The sequence below is a fragment of the Fukomys damarensis genome, unplaced genomic scaffold (assembly GCF_012274545.1).
Source record: "Fukomys damarensis isolate Sample0158 unplaced genomic scaffold, DMR_v1.0_HiC HiC_scaffold_19, whole genome shotgun sequence".
Lineage (NCBI taxonomy): Eukaryota > Metazoa > Chordata > Mammalia > Rodentia > Bathyergidae > Fukomys > Fukomys damarensis.
The window spans coordinates 46479718-46501594 of record NW_022900931.1 but is presented as its reverse complement, the minus strand read 5'-3'; the positions used below and the strand labels follow the sequence as shown (position 1 = coordinate 46501594).

The 21877-nt window shown below is 35.0% G+C and overlaps 1 protein-coding gene across 3 annotated transcripts in view; it reads left to right on the top strand.

Moving 5' to 3' along the window:
* The window catches only part of Atf6 (activating transcription factor 6), a 204911-nt gene that overhangs the window by 78977 nt on the left and 104057 nt on the right, over positions 1 to 21877 (top strand). For 2 of the 3 annotated variants that reach the window (XM_010617026.3, XM_010617014.3), the window contains exons 11-14: positions 1503 to 1616; positions 2786 to 2885; positions 11129 to 11196; positions 14170 to 14284. In XM_010617026.3, coding sequence (XP_010615328.1) covers positions 1503 to 1616; positions 2786 to 2885; positions 11129 to 11196; positions 14170 to 14284 — 397 coding nt within the window. The remainder of the gene's footprint in view (positions 1 to 1502; positions 1617 to 2785; positions 2886 to 11128; positions 11197 to 14169; positions 14285 to 21877) is intronic. The other variant, XM_010617021.3, reaches the window with a different exon arrangement.

The window sequence follows — 21877 nt, the reverse complement described above, 5'->3', positions numbered from 1 at the left end:
TTTTTTTTTTTTTTTTTTTTTTTTTTTTTTTTGTACCAGGGATTGAAATCACGTCCTTGCAGCTTGTGAGGCAGGTGGTGGAACTACTGAGCTAAATCCCCGGCATGTTCCTTATTTCTTTTGTTTGAGCTGGAGACCCTGATTCTTCTTTCAATGTACGCTGTTAGTATTCTTTCCAAAAATTGCTGTGACTCTACACTCGTCTCTGTTTCCATTGCCACCAACCTAGATCATTCTATCACCAGTTCTTGCCTAGATTGCCATAGTTCTCTCCTAACAGGTTTCCAGGCTTTTCCTTTTGCTTCCCTCAAATCCATTTTATATCCAAGATATAAATTCACATATTTCACTTCTGTACTTGATACTTTCATGACTTCTCATTACATTTAGCAATTCCTTGTCATGATTGGCCTTTTATGTCTATTAAGCTTCCTCTTATGCCTGCTCCCTCCCACTTGCTCACAACTTTTCAGCCAGTGGTCTTCTTTTATGTTCCTCAAGCTGCTTTTCCCCAACTTGTGTCTACCTAGAATTCTTTCCCTCCAATTTCTGTGGGACTGGCTTCTTATCATTTAGGCCTTGATTTAAATATCATCTTTTTCTCAGACTATTTTATCTAATACAGTAGATACTGAGGTTAGAGACTTTTTTTTCCTGTTGGATCTTCAGGACCAAGAATAGAACTTGGCACAAAGTTGATAATTCAGTTGAATTTAAAAAAAAGTATGTATCTTGCTAAGTTAAATTTTTATACAACATTTTTTGTTTTGGTATTTTAGCATACCTGGTTTTATAAGTGTAGAGCATCCTTTATAAAGAATTGCAGGATAAGTTAAGATTTCTTAGTGACAACAGTTAAATAACAGAGTGAAGAGAATAAATAGCAATGATGTCCCCAGCTCAGATACTAATTTTCAACTCAGATTTCAGTACCCTACATCATACCCTAGTTATCAAAGCTTATGATATAGATCAGCATGATGATTAGAAAAGTATTTTTAAGTTAATAGAGTAATTAATGTCACCCTTGTGTGTTAGGGATTCAGAATTTTCTATATTTTTTCTCTTTCCCTTTAATTCTGCCAAGTATTTTATGGATTACTATACTCCAACCTCAGACATAGTTGTTTTAGGGAGGTTGTTCAGTTTTGTTATCATAGAATTGTGTACCACAAGACCTTAGGCCTGGTCACATAATACTTTCTTATCAAGTACTTGATCTTTCTTTCAAACTCTCCCATTACTGTATCAGTTTAAACTCATTGAAGACTTGAACTGTACGTTGTCATTGTGTCCCTTATTTTTGATGCACATTAATTGCTCAATGAATGGAAAACATGAATCACTATACTCTCCTTTTCTGTTACATTTACTTCTACTTTGCAGTGTGTTCTATTTACTGATGTATTTATTTCAATGAAAAGTTAATGCTAGTGATGATTTTCTTTAAGCAAATTTACTGAGTTTAAGAGATAAACAAATAACGTCCATATGTGTTTCAGATATGATCATTCCGTTTCAAATGACAAAGCCCTAATGGTACTAACTGAAGAACCACTACTTTATATTCCTCCACCTCCTTGTCAACCCCTGATTAATACAACCGAGTCACTCAGGTGGGTGTTGTAGATTTTGTCCGAAATATCTAAGTAAGCTCCCATGGCTAGCCTTAGAAACTTGGAAAGTATTAATTCAGATTCCTAAGTGGCTGAGAGAATCTCTCAATTACTTATTTGATAATCATGGGTGTATTAGTTTTCCCTACCATACTGATAGAGATGGTGATGGGTCTATTTGATGTGATGGTGGCATAGTTGAATATGTCTTATTGGAAAACTACAAAATAATGTTAAAATTCATTGTAAGGGCTACACTTGTGGATGGTGACATCCATAGCAAAATGTACCTTTTTCTTGAAGTTAGGAAGATAGTAATTTGAGGCTTTGTGATTCATAAATGTTTTCTTCTTATTGAACTCTTCCTTCTCAACGTTCCTCTTGAGTTTTTTCTGTGACTTTGAAGCAGATCCCTGAACCTCAAAAACTGCCTTAGTTTGGTGTGTCTGTATCTGTGTATTAACTAGAAATCAATTATAGTCAAACAAGAGTAGCCTCACACCTTTACAGTTTCTCTTTAAAGTAAACAAAATAAGCCAGGCGTGGTGGTGCATGCCTGCAATCCCTGCACTCAGGAGGTTGAGGCAGGAGGATCACTGCGAGACCAACCTGAGCTACATAGTGAGACCCTGTCTCAAAAAACCAAAAAAAAAAGTAAACAAAATAAAAGGAAGTTATATTGAACTAGTCCTTAATTTACGCTGTTGAAAAATATGAACTTTTCTTTCCTTTGGCATTTCTGTTGGTTTCCTTCTGAAAAAGATTTTCAAAAGTCCTAATTTATCCATTTGTTGGTAGGAGTCCAGTGATGCCTGCTAGGATTTCTGTATTGTCTCAGATGCTTGTATGTGCTGTACATGGCTCGAGAGCAGAAATAGTAAATATTGTTTTTGTGGAAAAACTTTTGCAGCCAGTATTTATATTGGGCAGATATTTAACCATGGTTTTCTTTTAATTTTGAACTCACGATTGAAGAGACTAATATATAAAAGTGCATGTTTTATTAAAAACAACATTACACATCTTAGCTTTTTTATGTTAAAAAGCAATATTGAGTAATCAGGCCCTTGGAAAATTCTTTGGAACCTACAGAATGATTAAATTCATTTCTAGCCAAGGGATGACACATCTATTTTTGTGGAATATGTTTAATTAACTTTGTTTTATAGGTTAAATCATGAACTTCGAGGTTGGGTTCACAGACATGAAGTGGAAAGGACCAAGTCAAGAAGAATGACAAATAATCAACAGAGGACCGGTATTCTTCAGGTTTGTTTCTGCTTGTTAACAATGTCTGGCACAGTTGGAAGGCTTCCCCCAGCACAGTTACTCTCTTCTCTGGAAGATTTTGAAAGTTTGACATTTACCTATTTCCTGCTTCCTCTTGTTGCTTGTGATGTAGCTGTCATTGACACTTGAAAGCCCTCCTCTTAGGTTTTAGGGCACTTAATTTAGCTTTTATAGCACTAGTGTTTCCTGCTCAGCCATATTCTATTTCCTGCTTTCTCCTTCAAATTTTCTTCAAGCCAGGAGTTCCTTTGCAAAGATCTCTCTATTAAATGTTTTTAGCATATAGCTGATACAATAAGTAATATGTTTACTCAGGGAGCTTCTCAATAAGAACGTGTTGAAACATCGCACAGTTTGGAAGTGAGGACTTATTCATGGAGGGCATTTCTGAACTTGGACATGTACCACTATGGGTTAATGACAGTGTTTACTTAAAACTATTTAGAGAACTTTTATCCAAATGTTGTTAGTCACAAAGCATCATTTATAGTCATTTCATCATTCATGAGATACTTGTAGTACTTCTTCTTCTTCTTCTTCTTCTCCTTTTTTTTTTTTTTTTTTTTTTTTGGTACCAGGGATCAAACTTAGGTCCTTGCACTTGCGAGGCAGGCAGTAGAACCACTCAGCTAAATCCCCAGCCCCTGTTACAACCTCTGAAGCATTTAGACTAGCAACTGGCACACTAGGAGCTCCCAGAAAACATTACCCACGGTGATGATAATGAGCCACAGACTGTTCCAGGCCTGAGAATATAGTAGTGAATATGATAAAGTCCCTCCTTTCATGGAGCTTACAATGTAATGGGAGAGCAAAGAATAAACAAGTAAATAAATACACATACTCAAAGTTAGGGATAAGTGTGCTATAAAAAAAAAGAAGAAAAGCAATCAGGCAAGCATTGTGGAAGGTAAAAATTTGAATTAAGAAATGAGTGGCTATTTGAGATTGAGTGGTCAAAGTTTCTCTGAAGCTCCAGGTACTGTAAATAGTGCTGGCTGTTAGAACAGCCTCAAAATATCTATAGCTTAATGGAATAAAAGATGTTTCTTATATAAGGAAGCTCTCTAAGCTGCCTTCCTTCCAAGCAATGTCTTAGGGATTCATGTTCCTTCTACTATGTAGCTCCAGCAATTTAAGCTTTTGCCTCTGGCTTTAGGTGTTGGGGAAGAGAGAGACTTTTTTGGATGAAACTATCACTTTTTCTAGTGTAATGCAAGGGAGACTGGAATAGGTAGTTCTTCTGTATACACAAGAAAAAAGGTTTGGTGAGGGCACTGCTTTTGTCATAGGCAGAGAATGACAGAAAATAGTGTAGTGATATAGGGGAAATATGGAGAAGTGCTTGCAGACAAAGAGAACAAGAGGGAATAGTTTGCATGTGGAGGAGGCTTAAGAAGATGAGCAAGAGTGGAATATAGTGACTGAGGGGAGCATGGTAGGAAATGAGATTAGAGAGGCTGCAAAAGTGAGATCATTGAAAACTTCATCAGCTTGTACCCTAGGCATGAGGGAGCACCGTTGAAAAGTTTGACCAGATAAGTGGCTTGATCTGATTCACACACACACACACACACACACACACACAGACACACACAGACACAGACGTTACTTCATACATGCTAGGCAAGTGCTCTCCCATTGAGCTACATCCTCCAACTCCTGATTGGTATTTTTAAAAATCATTCTAGCTGCCACAGAGAGTAGACCATGGCAGGGAGGAGTAGAACGAGTAGGGTGTCCAGTTAAGAAGCCATTTCAGTAGTCTAGGTGGGAGATCTTTTGGAACCCATACTAATGTGATAGATGTAAAACTGAGGATGCCAAATATAGTTTGAAAGTAGAGCTATTTGAAATTGTTTCTGAGAAATAAATGGAATTAATGGTAATTCCTATACCTTAACTACTGGATGAATAGTGATGCTATTTACTGAGACCAAGATTGGGAAAGGAAGAGTTGGACACAGGAGTTAAGAATTTTAGATATGTTGAATTTGATAGGTAAATTAGACACTCAAGAGGAGAAATCTAGTGGACAATCAGGTATCTAGGTCTGGAGTTAGTAAAGAGGTTGAAACTGTAAGTTTCATTTGGGGGTGAAATTTTCTAGTGAGAAACCAAAAAGGAAAGGAAGGAGAGTGAGGTAGTGAGTCTTGGGCCTACTCCAGCATTAGAGGCTAAAGAGGAGCACCACTTGAGAAGGAAGATGTGTAGCAGGCCAGTGTGACAGCCAAAACTGTGATGCTCCAGAGCCCAAGCGAAGTTTTTTTTGTTTTTTTTGTTTTGGTACCGGGCATTGAACTGAGGTCTTTGTGCTTGCGAGGCAGGCAGCAGAACCACTGAGCTAAATCCCTGGTCCCAAAGAGTTTTTTTTAAAGAAGGAAGATATGATTAACTGCAGGCTGAGGGATATTGATGGATGATGACCAAGTGATGAACACTGAGCTTGTAGTTCATTAGAACTTGGTAACTTCGATGAAAGTTGTCTCCTTGTAGTTGTGATGACAAGTCTACTTGAAGTATATTTGGCTAGTAATAAGAGATGAGAAAGTGGGGAAAATTATTCAGGATAATTCCTATAAATGCCAATAGAGAAATAAGAGTAGCTCCAGAAATCAAGAAACAAGCTTTATTTTGGGGTGGAATATATTTCGCTAGATTTGCACGTTTATATGCTAGTGGAAATATCTTAATTATTTGATCATTTGTTGACTAATTGGAAGCAACGTGTGATATGCTCAAAAATATGTTAAAAACATATCTAGAGGCATGAACTTTTACCATTATGGAATTTTACTAGCATTGGAATGCAGAGTCAAACTGCAAAAACTTTAGTCTGCCAAATCTTACACGTCATTTACCATGATAGCCAGAGGCAAGATGGACTCTCTCCCATCTACTTTCTGAATCTGGAGCAAGCACATTGCTAGTATTTTGTGGGGGGAGGGGTTACTAGGGATTGAACCCAGAGCCTTCATACCCAGCCCTTTAAAAATCTGTTTTAGTTTTAGACAGAGTCTTACTAAGTTGCCCATACTGGGCTCATACTTGATCCTCCTGCCTCAGCCTCGCAAAGTGCTGGAATTGTAGGCATGCACCACCATGCCCATCCAGTGCAAGCACATCTTACTGGCAAAATCTAAATTATATCCAGAACCCCACCCTGGTGACAAAAGACTTCAGGTAGTATAGTTTTCATGTTTCCATCTTTTACAACATAGGAGAAGGACACAGGAGGCCAGACTAGTCATTGCCAGTAGATAATCCCACACAGCTGCTATAATGCTCTGTGTGAAAAATTAGATTAAAATTCTTAACTTAAATGAGGATTTTTTTTTTTTGCTTTTTTTGGATATAATTTGTCATGCTATTCTTTCATATTGATTGAATTAAAGAATAGAGCAATTACTGTGGATGGGGTAATTTTTTAATTTGAAGGAATTCTAATACAAGGAAAAAATTTTTTTAACTTCATAGACTTCATTTATATAAGATTTATAGTTCAATCAAAAGTCTTATCTCTTTCTGTTCTTTTGGGAACTTGAATAATGGTCACAAATCAGAAAATCTCAGCTTTCTGTAGGGAGCTTGGATAATGGTCAGAAATGTAAAAGTCTTAGCTTTTACCAAAAAAGGAACAGGATGCATCTGTATTTGTCCAAGTAAAAAAGTTCTTGGTTAGTTAGAGAAGAGACAAAAATTATTACCAGAATTTTGGGGCAGCAGTAACAACTTGAAGGATCCTAACAGACTGGGTTATGCCACTTGCTTCAAGATGCCAGCACAAACATGAACAGTAGTGAGGAGAGGGAAGACCTTTAATCATTATAGCTATACTGGGAAGACAAGAGGCCTTGCTTCTTTTGCCCTGTCTTCAACACTTCTGGCATAAGCTCCCAGATTTATAGACGAGGGGAACAGAAGTATGGGTAGTCAAACAGTCTTTGTCAGAAGTGTTCTGGCTGATCATTATATCAGGATTGGTCAGTCAGGGCCATGTTGGTTGTCATAAGAAAGTTGCTGTGGTCTAGGAGGGTATTTGTTACCATATTTGTAGATCAGAACTGATGTTCCCGGAATCCAAGGTGGCTGTCAGAGAGAGTAACTCAAAGTAAAGGAGACTGATACAGAATGGAGGCAGAGGTGCCACGTTTTTATCCTGCTTTGAGTTACTTGTTGGACATTTGCAGGTCCAAGTGAAGAGTCAAGTTTTGTTTTTTTGGGGGGTGGGGGGATTGAACTGAGGACCTTGTGCTTGCAAGGCAGGTGCAGAGCCGCTGAGCTAAATCCCTGGCCCCAAGGGTCCAGTGTTTTTACCGGGATCCTTCTGCTTATGCTGTTTTTGATTTTAAACATGTAAGAATTTCTTTTATTCTTAGTGTAGAGAGCCTGTGGCTACTCTCCTCTCTGTTTTCTTTGTAACCTTCTTCCCACCCCCCACCACCAAAGGTTACTTCTTTAAATGCTAAAAGAATCTAAGAGTCTCAATTTGGTGATTTGACACTTCTTTGAAATTTCTTTTGTTTCTAAGTAAATTTTGATTTGACTTGTCCTCTTTCATAATTTTACCCTCTTCCTAAATTGTGAGTTATTAGACAAAGTAAAATCTCAAATTAGTGGCAATATCATGCAAAATGAAGGCAAAATAAAGGTAAAGCTAAGAGAATTATTTTCCAGAGGACCTGAACTATACGAAAATTCAAAAGTTTTTAGACTAAGAAAAATGATACTGGGTTGAACCCCGGGTTATCAGAGAAAGACCAGCAGATTAGTGAGGGAGGGCATCATGGAATGCTCTAGGTAAAAGTGACAGACCTTTTAAAAAAATCTATATATTATGTTTGTATATATTCCTTTCAAAGTCTCATATTTTTAAAGTTTAAAAAAAGCAATTGGTTGTAGAGTTTAAAGATTAAATAGAAGAACACAAAGGGAGGAAGAAATGAGAAGAAATATACTGCTAAGTTCTTATATTATTCAAGTAATATTTCAAGGTACCTTGTGATTAACTTGCAGTGGATGGTACCATATTCCAGATAAAGGTTAACTTATGAACTAGGCACAACAAGAGATTAACAACAGTACCTAGTAATAACAGAACAGTTACAACCGTATACTGTAACAAAACTGCTAACATCACTACTTTTGCATCGGGCCCTTATTAAGTCAAATGAGGGCTACCTGAATGCAAGTACTGCATTACTATGACAGCTGAAGTGGTCACTAAGTGGTGACAGGCAAGCAGTGTTCACGGTGTGGATATGCTAGACAAGGATATGATTCATGTCCCAAGCAGGATGCATCAGGATGGTTAGAAGTTTCACTGGACTGCTCAGGACAGCACACAATTTAAACTTTATGAATTAGGTATTTCTGGAATTTTCCATTTGGTGTTTCTGGGACACAGCTGACTATGAGTAACTGAAACCATGGTCAGTAAAGCCATGCATGTTGGTGGTGGGGGGGCACTGTACAGCTAAAAAAGCCAACACAAGAAAAATAGAACACAAAAACAGTAGCTAAAAAACAGAGGGGGGCAGGAAAAGAGAAACAAAGAACAAGTAGAATAAATAGAAATGTCCTGGGGGGGATGCAGCTCAGTGACTCCATGTCTGCCTGGCAGTCGCAACGTCCTGAGTTCAATCCTGGTACCCCCCCAAATATCTTTATCTATATCTATCTATATCTATATCTATATCTGTATATGTGTAACAAGTAGATTAGTAATTATATCCAATGGGATAAAATATCAATTAAAAGGTAGAGGCTGTTAAAGTAGATTTTTAAAAAAGGAACATTCAAACTATAAGAAATAACTTATTTTTTTCATTAAGTTTATTGGTTTTAGGTGTACAGTACAGTCACATTCATCATTGGGATCTTGTACCTTTACATGACAGATCTTGGTTCTTCTTTTTTTCCCATACCCCTGCCCTCCCTTCACCCTCTCTACCCTTTCCTATTTACAAAGATTTTGTTTCCATTTTTTCCTTTTCTCATATTTTTTCTTTTCCCTTCTTTCCTTTCCCTTACTCTCCTCCCTTCCCCTACTTCATTAGCCCTTTTCTCCCTATTTCACATTATCAGTTATTCAATTTGAACCTACACTTTTAGTTTTTAAGAAATAACATTTTAAATATAAAGATACAGAAAATAAAAGGATAAAAATGTATACACTATGCAAGTATAAGCATTAGAAAACTGACTGATCGTATTAATCACATAAAGTAGACTTCCAAATGAAGGTTATTATAATAGCCAGGGATGTAGCTCAGTGGCGCTGTGCCTGCCTCACAAGCACAAGGTCCTGAGTTTGATCCCCAGTACTGGAAATTTTTTAAAAAATAAGGGTTATTGTAACAGACAAGGAAAGAAATTTCATTATAAAAATATCATTAATGAAAAGACATAGTAATTCCTAATAACAAAGATTTGAAATACGCAAAACAAAACAAAAAAATAACAAGTGAAGGGAAAAGTAGACAAATCACAACATAATCAGAGATTTTAATATCTTTCTTTTTGTATAAATGCTTACCTCATATATTTGCTAATTTTTACCTTTCAGTAATTCTGGGTAGCTAAAAATGAAAAGCCAGTTTTTTGAAGTTTCCTTTATTAATTTGTGTAAATCTTAAGTAATTTCTTTTTGCCTGATGTATCTGTCAGTTTTCTTTAAAGCCTACCCAGTCATTTCTGAGAGTAAGCAAAGAAATCAGGCTTCTTTCACACTTCTGTGTTTATTTCTTCTGTGCCAAAGTAGCAGAAATCATTTAAAATTCATCAGTGATTTCACCTATTCACTTTAAACTTTATATTTTTATTTATCAATGAGATATAATTCAATTTTGGTCTTATTTTCTATTTGCTTAATAGCTATGTCAGTAAGTACAGTATTTTATTTGTTTCTCTTTTTCTTTGGATGTTTTCCATTTTTATTTATTAAGCATGATTAATGAGCATTATTATTTACTGTGTGCAAGAACCACATTTGATTTTCATAAAACAGAACCTTTGGTTTGTTAGAGCTAAAAGTTGGAAGCCCTATAGTCAGTCTTTTCATGTTGGTTCCATTCACCAAATAAAATTCTTTCTTTTTCTCCCTTAAACTTTTTGTATATTCTTTTCTTTTAGCATTTATCATGTTGTATTGTTTTTATATATATTTGCTTTACCAGTTAAAAACTGAGCTTCTTGAAGGTAATCAGTTATTTACTTTTGTAATCCCCCTGCATGTAATATGCACAGGTGCTTTGATTGCTAAAAGATGGATAAGTGGACACAATAATGACCAAATGCCAGATGTCTTATGATTAAACAATTATTTAAGGCACTGTTTGATTGGAAAACAGTCAGGTCACTTTGTAATGTAATAATAGTAATATGGCCTTGAATTTTGATGCTCTTCTGAAGATCAGCTTATAAAACTGCCATGGAATGTAAAATGTTACAGTGCAGAGCAGATGCCATATGAAGAGAAGCGGTATAGTATGTGTGAACCAGTGCTGGTTCCAGACTGAATTGTTTTCTTGCCAAAAGAGTCATTGATGAGATCTGTTTAATGAGATTTAGTCCATAGGTGTATTTAGGTATGAAGATACAGGTGTATTCATTCAATTCAGTAAATAATGGGGATCTAGTTTTCATTTTAGACCTTTAATACTTCTTAGGAACTTGTTACTAGTAACAATTATTTTAGACACACATGTTATATATCCAGTAATTCTTTTTTTTTTTGGTACTGGGGATCGAATTCAGGACCTTTATCTTGTGAGGCAGGTGGTGGAACCACTGAGATAAATCCCCGGCCCTATCCAGTAATTCTTATAAGTGTGGTCAAAAAGCTTATAGTTCTCAGGGGCCAAGGATTTAGCTCAGTGACATCGTGCCTGCCTCACAAGCACAAGGCCATGAGTTCAAACAGTACCAAAAAAAAGGGCCTGTAGTTCTTAGACTAAACTTTTGTTCTGTCTTTAGACTATAGAAAGTGCCTTAAATATTTTAATCTCCATAAGACACATTTCTAAACCCAGGGTTTGACTTAGAGTTCTAATTTCTGTGTTGGAGTTAAATTACATGAACTTAATATGTCACAATATCCATGAAAAATAATATGAATACTTTAATAAAAGCTTAATAAATGAAAATAGCAAATGATTTAGTATAAGAAGATCTTCATATACTTTTATGATATGGTATTAAGCTTTCCTTTCCTTTTCTAGGGTGCCCTGGAACAGAGCTCCAATTCTCAGCTGATGGCTGTTCAGTACACAGAAACCACTAGTATCAGGTAAGAAACTGTAGAAGCTCTTAGCCACAGATTTTAAAATGGCATATATTCTAGTAAAGTTGAAACTCATGCTTCCCTTTTCCTTACCTATGTCTTTTATGTTACTTCACCTAACATATGCTAATTTTGAACACTATGCAATTTTGAATACATAGTCAATGCTATTCAGTCATAATTTTGCTGAAAATCTTAAATAAGCTTAGCTGTCTTTTCCTTGATTTGTATCTATTTTCTAAGTGTAGGAGAGAGGAATACTTTTTGTTGTTGTTTTGTTTTCTGCCAGATGTTTTGCTGGGTGCTTTATATGGAGTTTATCTTTAAATTCATATAATAATTTGAAGGTTATGTATTTGGAAAAACTGGGAAAATCATTAATCTGATGTAATTTTCAGTCATAGACCCAAACAGCAGAACCAGTATTCAGACCCTAGCTGTTTGACTTAAAATTTATTTTTTACTGCAAAATACTACTTGAAAGATGTCTTCATAAGACATATCCGAGTAAAAGGAAAGATGATGAGGGAGGTACTAACAGGGTTATGAGTAAGAGGTTAGCTCTAAAGTTTATCAGAACTCAGATCACTACTGTGCCATGTAACTTGTTCTGTGGTTCAAGGAGGGTAATGTAATTGAAATTTGGTTATCGACAGTTCTGGCGGCATAGACTTAGACCATATATTGAAACACTTAGAATGGTCCTTGACACGTATTAAGTGCACTTTCAATGGTAAATGACAAGTAGCAGTACTGAGAACTGTATCTTGAAAATGAAAGTGGGGAGTCTCAGGTTCTCTACTGCAGACTTACAGTTAACTATTTAATATTAACTTAGTATTTACTGAGAGCCTACTTTGTGCTAGACAGTGTTCTGGCCACTGAGAAAAATATATGTGTGTGTAAAACTGTAAATTGAAAGCTATTTTATTCATTACCTTATTAATTGAGAATTCAATGGCAATGAGCAGCACATTGGTAATCATGAAAGTTTAAAATTCTGAGGTTGTATTATCCTGTTGAAATAGGCAATTTAAATATATTTATGCAATAACTAGCAATTCTGTACTAACCAGAATTCAATTACTATAAATATAATTTTAAAATATATTTATCAGTTTTTTCAGCATGATTATGATGGGATTGTGTTTGGTCATTAGTTAAAAATGTTTTTAGTGGTTTACAGTCAGTCCTCATTCACAGACCCAAATCTTATTCTTAGATTTGGTATCTGCTATTCCTGGGATTGCTTTTGTTTTTGCTTTTGTTTTTTGGTTCCGGGGATCCAACTCAAGTCCTTGAGCTTGCAAAGCAGGTGGCAGAATCACTGAGCTAAATCCCCAGCCCAAGATCCTGTATCTGCTAATCTGTCTGCTTGCTAAAATGTGTTTATAACCCTAAGATAAATGCTTTCAATATTTGTGGTCATTTGCAAGCATGCACAAATGTGTGTGGAACACAACTGCCACAAATAATAACTGATTATATATCCAAAACATTATAATTAGAAATGGCTTAGTGAGCAAATGGGATTACTTCAAAGGAAAGTTTTTGTGACATATTTATGATTTCCTTTAAGGCTGATCTTGTTCATCTTTTAAGTAAATAATGTTTGATACATAAACATTTTATTTTTGGAGAAAAATGAAATATGATGGTTTTAATTCTTCTGGATGTTAGTTTATTGTGCTTAAAACTAACATGAAAAATTTAAGGAGTATATTTGTATCACTTGAGTGTTTTAAGGAGTGATATAGTTTGAGGTGCTATAATTTTAGTTTTTAATTTATGAAGGCATCTACATGGCTTTTTTCATATCATTTGCTAACAGTTGTGGAGTGATAACTTTTCACATATGATATCTCTGACCCCAATAAACAATTCTGCAAGGCTTATATAGTTACACCTTGTTGAGGAGGAAACTGAGTTTCCTCAGAGAGGTTACTGTCCCTAAGAATACCTCCTCGAGGAGTGGAACAAAAATTCAAAGCCAGTTTGCAACCGCTAAGCTTTTTCCACCTTTCACACATCCTTATAGGCAACCTCACCTTCACATATTGCACAGAAAGGTAAAAAATAAATTTTCCTCAGACTTAGTTTTTATTATGAACATATAAACTTATGCAGGAATTTTGTTTTGTAATTACTGTACATGTTTTTCAGTGTACTTGACCAACCTTGATTCAGAAATGGGAATTCTGGTTTTAACAAATTGAATCTTATAAATGTCTTTGATCTTGGGCTAAAATGTTATTTAAAAAATTACTGCAAGACATCTGTACTTGCATCTTTATTGAATCTCTATTTACAGTAAGTAGTCAGGGAATGGAAACTAAACATCCATCCCAATGACTGGATGAAGAAAGTGTGTGTGTGTCACACACAATAGAATATTATTCAACCATAAAAAGGTGAAATCCTGTCCTTTGTGTCAGGACTGGAGCTGGAGAATATATATCAGGCACAAAAAGACAAATGCCACATGATCTCCTTCATATGTGGGATCTAAAAGAGTTGATCTTGTAGAGAGAGTAGAATAATGGTTATCAAGGGCTGGGGAGAGTAGTGGGGAGGGAATGGTGGGGAAAGATTATCAGTAGCTTCTAAGTTACAGTTGGATAGAAGTGAGTTCGAATGTTCCCTTGCACAATAGGGTCATTGTACATAATGATAAGGTACTACATATTTTGAATATTTTTGCTATAAATAAATTATAAATGTTTGAGTAGATTAGCATGCTTACTCTGAGTTAAACATTGCACAATATATACTTGTGTTGAAACATCATATGGTACCCCATAAATATATATAATTTTTATGTGTCAAAGAAATAATTAAATGAATTTAAAAATAAAGATTATTGCCAAATTGTTGGTAGAAAGAGATTTTAGAATTTAAACATAACGTTAGAATGAGAAGAATTTTGGGGGAGTTAAAACTTTTTTAGTTATAAATGACACTTTCTTTTTCTTTCCTTAGTAGGAACTCAGGGAATGAGTTACAAGTATATTATGCTTCACCCAGAAGTTATCAAGATTTCTTTGAAGCTATTCGCCGAAGGGGAGACACATTTTACGTTGTGTCATTTCGAAGGGTAAGTTTATTTTGAAAGAATAAATATTTTTCAGGGCCTGATGTGTACAAGACATTGAGCTAAGTGCTGTAGAAGATACAAAGATGTGAGCGATAGGAAGCAACATGAAATACACTAAGCAACTAAAACAGTTTAAGTGTTGAATTATGTGCTTGACTTTGAGCTGCTCGGCATTATAACTGTGAACATGGAATGATGTCAGGCTATGACTTTATATTTAGAAAATATAAACTATGTATTGATTTTTAGTTTTTGTCATTTCTGTATCCATATTCTTTATGACCAGACAAAAAGCAAAATATCAAAATTTCCAATTTAAGCTTTCTACAAAAACCAATTCCCACTTTGTTACTGAGACTTCTGAAATGTAAATTTAAGATGAATCATGGGCTAATTAATATGTTAATGTAGAATGTTGACATTTATCTTGCTAAGATTTTTTATTCTTTCCTCTCTTCTTCCTCAGACATTTACCTTTGTTAGTGAAGAATGCCAGTTATGTCATGCACATGTAAATGTTTCTACTAGCACTTTTGGTTTTTTGAGACCTGTCTCACTATGTAGTTGAGACTGACCTGGAGCTCACTATGTAGCCCAGGCTGGACTTGAACTTGCAGCGATCCTCCTGCCTCACCCTCCTGAGTGCTGGAATTATAGGCATGCATCACCATGCCCGGCTATACTAGCACTTTTGATTGTTACAAGTGTTAGACTAAGTGGAAAAATACATAGCTATTTACATTCCATCTTCTTTTCCTATGAAATGACAGTGTGTTATTCATAAAATTGCCATGTGAGTATTTCTGTTACAGTTGTGTATATTAAACCAGGAACACATAAATGAGTTAGAATTCCTCAGTGGCTTGTATCTTTAAAAAAAAAGTGTGTGTGGGGGTATGTGATTAGAAATAAGCATACACTAGGGCCGAGATTTGGCTCAGTGGTTCCGCAGCCTGCCTCGCAAGCACAAGGGCCTGAGTTCGATCCCTGGTACCAAAAAAAAAAAGGAAAGAAATTAAGCATACACTAACAATAGAATAAGTAACTCCTTCTTTGATTACTAGTGCCACTTATTATCACTGAAATTCTCAGTTAATTACTTACTTCCTTTCCTAAATTATAAATATGTGTGATAGATTAGGATTTTACAACCAGAAAACTTTGGCATTTGAATGTTTCTATTTTTTCACTTATTAATCAAATATGGTAGAAAATTTGGAATACTTTAGCCATGGCATCTCTGCCTTTTGAGAAAGTCTTTGTACTCACCTTTTTTTTTTCTTTTTATTGAGTTTATTAGTACAATCTAGGTATACAATACAGTTACATTCATCATTGGGATTCTGTACCTTTACATAATAGGTCTTGATTCTCATTTTTTCCCCTTGTCCCTGCCCTCCCTTCACTCCCTCCTCCCCTCCCCATTTACAAACACTTTATTTCCATTTTTTCAGTTTCTCATATTTTTTTCCTCTCCCTTATTACCTTCTCCCCACCCTTCCCACTTTCCCTACTACACCTTTAGCCCTTTACTTCCTATATCACATTATTAATTATCTCATTAGGATCCTGTGTACTATTATAGTTTTTCACACCAAAGAAACTATTCGGTATTTCAGTTAAAGAAATCTCTGTATGAACATTAAAAATAGGGAATCCTAAAATAAAACTAAAAAGGAAAGTAAAAGAAAAAAGGCAATGATGTACTCACCTTTTTTCTGAGACAGTCGGTATGTTTCTGTACCACACCAACCTCAAAGTTCCTTTCTAGCAGCAAGGGGGCAGCTGAGAACAGGGTTTTGGCAAAGCTTCAACTTGTCTAATGAGAATTAAGTATTTGCTTTACTCTTGTAAAGTTTAAAGTGTGTGTGTGTGTGTGTGTGTGTGTGTGTGTGTGTGTGGAAGTGTGTGGAATAAACTGAGGTGTTTAAAGTGTGTGTGGGGGTGTAAACTTTAAAAAATGGGATTCCAGCTAGGTGCGGTGGTGCACGCCTTTAATTTCAGCACTCAGGAGGCTGAGACAGGAGAATCACCATACATTTGAGGCCAGCCTGGGCTACCTAATGAGTTCAAGGCCAACCTGAACTAGATAGCATGACCGTATTTAAAAACAGACAAACAAACAAAAATGGGGCTCAGTACTATGCAGAGACCTGATGCCTGTTAAAACAAACATGTTTAAATATATGTTATAGAAGTTAATGCATAAGAATATTTTTGAACACTAAAATAGCGAAATAGTTTTTCTTTTTAAAATAGTTCAGGCTGCTTTATTATTTGATCAAAACAGTATAATATATATTAGAAGTAGCAATTGTCAAGTCATGGATTTAAGTCATGATTAGTAATGTTTTTCTGGAAAGAGAACAAGTATTTTTTTCATAAAGAAAATAATCCTACCTTTAAAGAAACTATATTTTTATAAAGAAGATGAAAAGTATTCTTTTTAAAAAGAATATGAATTGCATTTCTAAAAAACTATTTCTCATCAATTCACTGTGAAAAATGCCACTGGAAATGTACTGATTCCCCTTCCTACCCTTCGGTGTTCAGGCAGACTGTTAAGAGTGTGTGTGTGTTTCTCTCTCTCTCTCTCTCTCTCTCTCTCTCTCTCTCTCTCTCTCTCTCTTTCTCTCTCTGTCTCCCCCTCCCACAGTCTATTTGCATCTTTCATTTCCTAATTATTGATTTATCACTTTTTGACATTGTATATCAAGGAAGGGTAAGGATAAACCTGAACTTAATTAAATAGTAGTAGTTACTAGACAACATCCGTTTTCATGTTTTAACAGTAGGGAAAAAGGAAGCTAATTTTATTGCAGTGATTATTAACTATGTCATGCGACAGGAATTTGGTTTTTAAATACATGGATTGTTCTTTCTGCTCTCTCACTAAAATGAAAATGAAAGAAGTAATGAATTACCTCATGCTCAGTCTCATGCTTGGTCTTTTCTTCTGTGTTCCAACGTTAAATACTCTCCTAACAGTTTCATCAAAAAGAAAGTATCTTTTCTTGTGCAGGAGAATGTAGAATTCTTCTCTCAATGAGGTTCTTAATTTCATTGATCAAAGTTATTGCATTGGAAATTCAGAAATATATAACTTTTGAAACCCCAAGTTTCAGTTTAGCATGAGCCATATATATATATAAAAGAGCTCTCAATAAGCAAATCACATTATTTTCTTTTATAATTGAGCATACATTTAATAAAATATTTTAATACCTGAAAATGGAAAAATCCATTGATGTTCAGTGTATAATTATTTAATAAACCAACTGTGTCTCAGACTTACTCTTTTTTAGCACACATTCCTGCACTCTTGAAAACTCATTACATTTGAGCTGCTGACATTATTTTCTCTAAAGTAGATGTACTGTTGGATGACTACTGAGTTCCCATTATAGGTCAGCAAGAAAGAATGCTTATGATTCCAGAAATCCTGACAAAAGCTCAAAAGGTTTTTTGTTCTTTTAACTTTCTGTTAAGAGTTTTTAACTTCAGCACAATCATTTACTATCTCTTCATTAAGTTCTAGGTGTTCATTTTAGCATGATTTGTATGGTAGGGAATGGAGAATAACTTTTTTTTTTCAAACTTCCAAGTCATTTTGAATGTGTTATAATTGATATATGAGTAAGAAATAAATCTAATTAAATTTCATGTTTGGGTCCTCTTCATGCATTTATATGACCCTATTTGGTGAGTGAGAGGTAAAAGAATATAATAAAGTGAATCTAAGAGCATGGACAGAAACAAATAACACAGGAAATCTCAAGTAAAATTAGGGAAGAAACTGATTCCAAAGAGAGAGAGAGGAAAACATTGAGAAGGCTGGTGGGGAAATATTAGTATACCTGTTACTCAAAAAAACACTGAAATACCATTCTTAGTAGCTTCTTTCTCATTTGGTAATATTTAGAGAAAGGATTTTAAAATTTTGAGGCAGTTTCCCATTAAAAACAAGTTATTTTCTTTGTTTGGCTATGAATGTCATAGCCATATTATCTCCACACATTTAATATTTCTTTTTTATTTTTATTTTTTTAATATTTCTTTTTTAAGATAGATGCCTACTTTTAGAATACCTATTATAATTATTTTGTAGTATTTTTTTATTTTCAGTGACTGTTCCTCAACTCAAAACTCAACACTTTAAAGTGTCTCTTTATCTGTTTCCAATATGTTGTATACAATGTAAGAGGAAAACCTGAGCTACAGTTATATTCCTGATTCAGATATGTTTCTCTCTCCCTTTCTTTCCATGTATTTTATGTATTTGAGATATAGTACCACATCTGGGTATTTCACTCCTTTTTGGTCACATAAAATATTGACTAGCATACTGTATATGTACTGCAGATTGAGGGATAGCCGTCAGTAATAGAAACTCCACCATAAGATATGGGAATTGAAGAAGCATCCCTGTGTGCTTGTGCTCTATAGACAGGAATGTACACTGGTCCTCATAGTTGAAGTAATAACGCCATTCCTGATTCCGCAGCAGCTCCAGTGATCCACTGTAGTCTTTTTCACACATTGCTGATTAAAACTCTCCAAACAGAAAAAGGATCTAGGTGGACAGCTGGTCGTTATCTTGTACTAGAACTGCTGTGGCAGTCTTGGCTCATGATCCCCAGCCCATCCAGCAGCTTACACAAAAGGAAGGCCTGGGCTACTCTTGTGAGAAATTGCTTGTGATGGGACCTTGAACCTTCATAAATATTATATCACACTACTTCTTATGTTATTTTTAAAAGTTCTTTCGTATGTTGTTTCCTCATTGTTCTAAAAGGATCGTCTAATCTATATTACAAACCTTTTAAAGGTAGAAAGTATCAGATGCTCTCTTTTCTTTTTCTTTTTTGGTACTGGAGATTGAACTCAGGACCTTGCACTTGCCAGGCAGACACAGTGCCAGTGAGCTAAATCCCCAGCCCTCAGATGCTTTCTTATTATCACCTTTGACACTCAGCAAAATGCCTGCCACACAGTGCTTATTAAGAACAGAACCACTTTAATTATGTTTTATTGCAAGAGGTCACAGAGATGGAAGTTCTTGATTTTTCATGATCAATAAAGGGTATGTTTACATTGTTTTGCTTAAAGACATTTGAATCTATTACACTGATCCAGGAAGTGACATAAGTAGTGCTGAATCCAGCAGGAAATTTAGTTAGCAGTGACCTACCTGTTTTTTGTCATTTAGGTTGTTCTAGCCAGAGATGCACCAGCTTTATTTCTTGTCTTTGAATCTAAGCTTTAGAACTGAAGAAATCATTTGGGTGAAGTGTTTAACAACCTTTTTTTAATGTCAATTGTTAGAATTTCGAGGTACTCTTAGTCTCATTTTTTAATACTTGGGAGAAGCATTTTGGAATAGATTGTTACACCTAACTGCTTTTTCCCCCTTGGAGAAGGGATCGTGTCTAGTGGTTGGACACATTCAAGCAACATGACTCAGAATCTTGAAACTTTGCACAGATTATGGGAAATACTCTTGATTTATGCAAAAAAGTTGACTTGTGATGTTATTTTTTCAAAATCTTTACAAAAGGTCAGTTCCCATTGCTGGCCAGAAGAATTTTCACAAAATAGAAAAATATACTACAAGAATGCCTAAGACACGAAGGATGTTATATTTTCTAAATAGATGTAATATAAAGCTTAGAAACTTATTTTTTAGTTTATATACATAAATATACAAATTATTTGCACACAATGAATAATTTTTTTTTTTTGGTACCGGGGATTGAACTCGGGTCCTTGCACTTGCAAAGCAGGCCACCGAACCACTGAGCTAAATCCCTGGCCCCACACAATAATTTTTATACACGTTATCTACATAAAAGTCTTCAGAGGTAAGAGGCATTTCTGTAGTAATCAACAGAAATTAATTTATAAAGATTGCTTCAAAAAGATACAGCTCCTTTTGTTTCTGATACTTTACGACTTGAACACACACATGGATCTTGGAGTTTGTCTATTTTTAAAATCTCCAGTTTCGTGAACTTTCAGCCAAATTCTAGCTTTAAAAAATGTGAATAAATGAATTGGGAAAGATACTTGGATTATTTTAAAAAGTATTATCTCAGAGTTTTTTTTTTAACTTCTTTTATAAGGACTTTTTTCTAGTTAATTTATAACTTTCTCTACAGTATACTCTCATTTAGGTCTAAAGCACATTTTAAAAAATATAGTAGTTTTCCAAGTGTCCTCTTAACCTAGGTTTACTTATGTCAGCATATTATATATTCTTTTTCTGTTTTATTTTATTATATACAAATATCAATACCTTTAATGTATATAGATTTTGTTATCTACAAAGATCCTTCCCATACATAATCTCCTTAAGTCATTACACATAATTATGTAAGTATTCCTAGTCCTATTATTTTTTCATTGAGTTTATTGGTACTTTTTAAGTGTATGGTACAGTTACATTTATCACTGGGATCTTGTACCTTTACATGACAGGTCTTGGTTCCCATTTTTTCCACATACCTCTGCCCTCCCTTCACCCTCTCTACCCTCTCCTTTCCTAGTCCTGTTTTATGGATTAAAAAATGGAGGGGAAGAGAGCTTCAGTAGCTTATCTAATGACACGATATGGTAGACATTAGAAATAGGGCAATAACAGGTATTCTAATTTAATGAGTGATTAAATTTATTGAATAATGATGTAATTTTTTTTGTTTGCATTCTGGTGCTTTCTTGTTTATGTCTGGTGCTTTTAGCAAGGTTACAAATTATGTAAATAACACATTATTCTAACCCTCCAAACCAACCATGTTTTGTTGCCAAATCTACTATACAGTTTTGATGGAGTTACTATATAACTTCAAAACTGTACTGTTTGTTAAAATTACATGCTTGTAGATTAATACTTCATCAAGTTATGCTTTCATAGTGCTAAAGATAATTTAATGGTCTAAGAGAGTATAATACAGCTTCTAATTTCAAACCAAGGAATAGAGTAAATCAACCTTGAAAATTTCTGCTTTGTCTTTTTTTAATGTCTGAAATTTCCAGCATGTTGGAAAAGAAAGGATGGAAGGGAAAGGAAAAACATGAGAAAAGAAGGAAAAAATGGAAATACAGCTTTTGTAAATAGGAGGGGAACAGGGATTGAAGGGAGGGTAGGGGAATAGAAAAAAAAAGAATCAAGATATATCATGTACAGGTACAGATTCCCTATGATGAATGTGATCTTTATGTATACGTAAAATGTACCAATAAACGTAATTATTAAAAACAAGTATCTTTGCTATGTCTTAAAAAATAGTGTAGCCAAAAATGTTAGTTATTGTTTCTCTAGAATTACTCATTGAGAAGAGTGTAGATGCATTTTATTATTTTATTATTGGTTCTCTCTGTGACATGCTGGATCCTTGCAATCAGAACTTTTGATCTCAAACTCCTTGTTAAATATGTTTTACTCGTGTGCTGCTAGTGGATTTAGTTTGTTCTTTGGCCCTATAGCAGATTGCTGGCCAATATAAAAAACATGCATTGGGGGCCAGGGATTTAGCTCAGTTGTTCCAGCTCCTGACTTGCAAGCATGGGACCCAAGCTCAATCCCTGATACCAAAA